The following is a 5,415-nucleotide window of genomic DNA, read 5'->3' as shown; positions in this document are numbered from 1 at the left end:
GTTTGAGGAACTTCTCCAGGAAGTCGTTGTTCTAATGAATCTTTTCTTCATGTTTTAATTGGAGGAGCTGCTGCTATCAGCCAATCAGTGTCCAGTATTGTGAACATGTTGAGTATATTTAGCTTAAACTTCCAATAAAACTAGATTCTGGGAAAAAAACACATTTTTGCAAAATACTCAATTATTCTTTTCCAATTATATGGATATTGAAAATATTAATGAAGCAAAATATGAATGTTGCATGTGCTGTTTAATATGTAAGAAGGTTAATCTCAGGTGTGTGTGTGTGTGTGTGTGTGTGTGTGTGTGTGTGTGTGTGTGTGTGTGTGTGTGTGTGTGTGTGTGTGTGTGTGTGTGTGTGTGTGTGTGTGTGTGTGTGTGTGTGCCTCCTCAGCTCAGTAATAATTAATAGGAACCTTAGCTAGCTGAGCTAAAGAGGGGTACATCTCCATGGAGACAACCCCCCAGGCCTGCAACACACACACACACACACGCACACACACAAACACGCACGCACGCACGCACGCACACACACACACACACACACACACACACACACACACACACACACACACACACACTGAGACTTTGTGAATGAGTTTAGTGTGAGCTTATCATCAGAGGAGCACGATGCACAGATCCTACCAGCCGTTAAAACCCGTCACCAACCGATACCTGCAGCAGCGATGGGACCACGACCAATACGAGAACCACCGCAGGAAGGTAGGAGGACGGAGGGGGAGGTGGAGGACTGGGTGGTACAGGACTGGATAGTGGAGGACTGGAAGATAGAGGACTGGATAGTGGAGGACTGGAAGATAGAGGACTGGATAGTGGAGGACTGGGTGGTGGAGGACTGGGTGGTGGAGGACTGGGTGGTGGACTGGGTGGGCTGGCTGGGTGGTGGAGGACTGGAAGATAGAGGACATTTTTGTGGTGGAGGACTGAATGGTGGAAGACTGGTTGGTTTTCTGGTGGAGGACTGGATTGTGTAGAACATGTTTTCTGGTGGAGGGTGGAGTATGAGGTGGAGCTGGAGTTGCTCACAGACGTTAGCAGGCTGAACAGGCCGCAGATGGTTTTGTCTTTTAACATCCTTTGGTCTCTGCGCAGGCACCTCACCTCACCGATATCACTGATGATCAAGAAGTCAATGATTGATCGATTGAAAGAGGAAAGCTGATCAATAATCAATGTTTTGAAGGCTTAAACTGATCCAAAGTTAACCCTTCTCCTACCAAATGATGTTGTTTTTTATTCACACATCCAGTAGTTACAGAGCACCATCACATCTGACTGACATTTAAAATAATATTGATATTAACTGATTAATTTAATTACAAACATCTCCATTAAAAACAGAGGATAAAGTCACCTGAACATTTCACTCTTTTCTCACTTTATTCACTAATAATAGGTCAAATAACTGTAGAAATAGAATCCTGTTTGATTTAATACTTCAGATGCAGAAAAGGAAGTGATGTGCCTCATACAGGGGTCTCTTCCTATTGGCTTTCAGTCCTGGGGTCACCAGATGTGAATTAATTCGAATTTATCTATTTATTTGTAAAAAAACAGAGTGTACATATTATCTCTATTTAGCAGTTGGGTAGCTGTTTTTTATTGGCGAGTTACATACCTGTGTTTACCTGTCCAGGTGAGCTCCGCCCTTCCAGTCGTGGACAACAAGGGCATGAGGACGCCAGCTCACGTCCAGCTAAAACTCAAAAAACTGCAGGTCAGTGGACACACACACACACACACACACACACACACACACACACACACACACACACACACACACACACACACACACACACACACACACACACACACACACACACACACACACACACAGTCTCAGTTTTAACTCTCGGCCCGTGTGGTTCAGCTGCAGGACGAGCGTCTGTCCGTCATCGACAGAGACAACCGTCTCCTCGCCTCCAAACTGGCCGACATAGTTTGCTCTAAAGGACTGGTGGACCATCGGAACCAGTACCACCTGAGGAGGTGAGAACCTGCTGAAATGATGGGATGGTCATGATCTGCTGTAGACGGACAGGCCCGACATGTTACGTCCTGTTGGAACATGTCTGTCACGCTATGTGTTGTCCTGTAATAACATATGTTGTGTTATGTTTTGTTACATCGTGTTATGTCCTGTTACATGTTATCTTGTGTAACTTCATTTTGGGTCATGTTAGGTCGTGTTACATCGTGTTACGTTCAGTTACATCGTGTTACATCGTGTTACATCGTGTTACATCGTGTTACGTTCAGTTACATCGTGTTACATCGTGTTACATCGTGTTACGTTCAGTTACATCGTGTTACTTCGTTTAATACTGTGTTACGTTGTGTTACGTTGTGTTACTTTGTGTAACGTCCTGTTACGTTGCGTTATATAATTTTAACATAATTTTATGTTGTTTTATGTCAGGTTATGTCGTGTTACATGTTACGTCGTGTACATTGTGTTACGTTGTGTTACATTTTATGTTCTGTTACGCTGTGTTACGTCGTGTTACCTCGTTTTACCTCGTGTTAATACCTCGTCGTGTTACCTCGTTTTACCTCGTTTTACCTCGTGTTAATACTGTGTTACGTTGTGTTACGTTGTGTTACTTCGTTTTACATCCTGTTACGTTGTGTTATCTCATTTAACCTAATTTTATGTTGTTTTATGTCAGGTTATGTCGTGTTACATGTTACGTGGTGTAACATTGTGTTACATTTTATGTTCTGTTACATGGTGTCACCTCGTTTTATGCCGTGTCACTTTGTGTTACGTAGTGTTACGTTGTTTTACTTTGTGTTACGTTGTGTGACGTGGTGTCTCGTGGTGTTACGTGGTGTTACGTTTTACCTGTCATGGCATTTGCATGCGATCATCAGCACAGGCAGTCAGAGTATCACATACTATAAAAACTCCAGATGTATATTTATCAGATTATTCCACAGAGCGGAGGTTTGTTCAGTGACCTAAAGCTTTTCTTCAGCTGATGTGACGCTGACCTTCATGGACTTCTTCTCCTCCCTCGGAGGTCTTTAATGTTGCTGCGATGATGCCAGCGCTCCTTGTTGGACCTTTAAATAATTGATGTGACCAGTCCTGCTCTGTTACGCTGTTGAATTATTGATCTGGATGTGGATGTGTGATGGTGGTGACAGTCTCTGGTATTTATCTGGCCTCACACTGGGAGTAAAATCTTTAATCTTGACATGGAGCCATAAAGCTTCTCTGAAAACTTTTATTCTGGGACTCAGGGGGACAGGAAGCGGCTATAAATCCACATCAACAGCCAGGAACAGAACAGTGACACCAATAAAATCATTCTGATTAGTAAAAGAAAGTGTTGCTTTGGGGGGTAAGACAATTCATTTAAGTGATCATCACCTTATGTTGAAGTTAATTTAGGCAGTTGAAGAGCAACATGATGATAATTAAAAGTCCAATATTCTCTCTCTTAGCTCTGTTTTTGGTCTCCACCTCCTCCTGAAGTTATTATGAATGTTAAGCTGCTGAATGCTCCACTAAGTTCACCAGAAAAATAACTTTCTAAAGCTTTGAGGATTAAAAATACCCATTGGGTTATTTATTTTTATATATTGTGAGTTTGCATGTAGTGGTTGACTTTTAAACTATGTTTTTTGCCCGTCCATCAACCGTCTCCCTCCTCGTCCTCCTGTGTTTCTTCCTCAGTCTGAATGCAGACAAGAGGAGGGAGGAGCTTCTGCTGGTCGGCCGTCAGAACCAGGCCATCTACCAGCGAATCACGTCCCGCCAGTCAGAGTACCGGCGCCAGCTGTGGTTGGATGACTGGGAGACGACGGAGCACCGGCGGGACGACATTTCCCGATTCCCTCGAGGACAGAAACAGGTGAGTCCAAACGTCACGGAAACATGTGGCAGTCTTGGTAAATTACACAAAAAGACTCTGAACTTTGAAGAGATACATGGTGGGTAAAATGTTTTCTGAATCTCTTGTAAAAACCCAGTACACATAATCCACTTTATAACATAAACCATGAAGCAGAGTGTGCGTGATCTGTGCTGCATGTTTGTGTCTGCAGAGGTCGAGCAGGAAGGTGAAGTTTGCAGCCGTGGAGGGCAGCGAACGCTCGACGAGCTGCAGCAACACGGACCGGACCGACAGAGAAGCCTGAGACACAAACTACACGGAAAACTGTCAACTCAACTTTATTTAAAAACAACACTCAATTTAGCTAACAAACTACAACTAAAGGAAAGGAATGGGAATGGAGCGCTAACAGTCTGGATGTGAGTGATGTGATTTGACTCCTTTAGTAATCCTCTATTATCACTAAACTTGTGTATGTTTAACCCCTCTCATGTTAAGAATATAAAGATTAAAAAGATATCTCTCTTTTTTGGAATCTTTCCAACAAAATGCTGTAAAGCCACGTGTCTTATATTCTTGATTGTTTTTGTGTTGTTGTTCCTTTTTGTTTTTACTCCAGTTAAAAAAGCTCCTGGATTATTGAATATTATTAAAATATTCTATCACATTAAGTGTTGGTCCCTTTAAAGTGAAATGTTGACCCATTTCAAACCAGTCAAAATATGTTTTTGTATTAGAACAAGTCCCAGTCACCCCCCCATGTCTTCTGCTGGTTCGTCCAGGAGGTGGCAGTAAATAACTTCACATCTCCTCTTTTCTCTGGTGAGACGAGGACAGAAGATGAACGACTCCTAGAGGAGCAGAGAAGTGTTGAAGAGGTTCTGCTTCTTCATTCAGCTCACTGGGTTTATTTTTCAGAATATCATCAAACAAACAAAAACAAACAAACAAACAAACAAACAAACAAACAAACAGAGAAAATGTACTCCAACTTCTGCAGAGACTCAGACTGACAGTTGTGATGCACAACAGCGGGGCCTCATGTACTACCATGTTATTACAAGTAGTGAGGGAAGTACTCAGATCTACTACAAAAGTAAAAGTAGTCATACTTTAATAAGTAAAAGTCCTGCATTTAAAGTCACTTTACTTATTCTACAAACATTTGTCTCAAAATTAGACGCAAATTAGTCATTAAACTACATTTAGACAACTCATTATAAAAAAACACAGAAGAACTACTTCAGTAAAAGTATTATTATCAGGTGTAGAATGACTAAGTAATAGTCCTTCATGATATGTATTATATTATACTATTATAATTATTGATGCATTGATGTGTTCATCAGTTTCATGTTGAAGCTGGTAAAGCTGGAGCTCATTTTAATGACTTTATAAACTGCTGGTAGGGTAAAGGTACGTTTTCCTGAAGAGTAATTTAAGCTTTAGACAGTTTAGTTACTACGAGATGAACCAGTAGATGTAAATAAAATCTCCAGTAACAAACCAAAATAATTACGTTCCACATTGTTTCACTGTGACGACACTTTAC

General features: G+C 41.5%; 1 protein-coding gene across 1 annotated transcript; it reads left to right on the top strand.

Moving 5' to 3' along the window:
• Window positions 1-630: 630 nt before the first annotated feature.
• On the top strand, window positions 631-4,167 carry si:ch211-284k5.2 (uncharacterized protein CFAP97D2). The gene is made up of 5 exons (XM_054620527.1): window positions 631-723; window positions 1,658-1,738; window positions 1,892-2,010; window positions 3,704-3,881; window positions 4,075-4,167. Exons 1-5 carry the CDS (start codon window positions 631-633, stop codon window positions 4,165-4,167), a joined length of 564 nt encoding a protein of 187 aa, XP_054476502.1.
• The last annotated feature ends 1,248 nt before the right edge of the window (window positions 4,168-5,415 follow it).

The sequence above is a fragment of the Anoplopoma fimbria genome, chromosome 19 (genome assembly GCF_027596085.1).
Source record: "Anoplopoma fimbria isolate UVic2021 breed Golden Eagle Sablefish chromosome 19, Afim_UVic_2022, whole genome shotgun sequence".
Taxonomy (NCBI): domain Eukaryota; kingdom Metazoa; phylum Chordata; class Actinopteri; order Perciformes; family Anoplopomatidae; genus Anoplopoma; species Anoplopoma fimbria.
This window is presented reverse-complemented; position numbering and strand designations above follow the sequence as displayed.

Excerpts from the sequence above, each read along its gene's own strand:
- si:ch211-284k5.2 (XM_054620527.1), top strand. The coding sequence starts at position 631 with ATGCACAGATCCTACCAGCCGTTAAAACCCGTCACCAACCGATACCTG. Across the intron at positions 1,739-1,891 it reads TAAAACTCAAAAAACTGCAG|CTGCAGGACGAGCGTCTGTC; the intron begins GTCAGTGGACAC and ends CGTGTGGTTCAG. Across the intron at positions 2,011-3,703 it reads AACCAGTACCACCTGAGGAG|TCTGAATGCAGACAAGAGGA; the intron begins GTGAGAACCTGC and ends TTTCTTCCTCAG.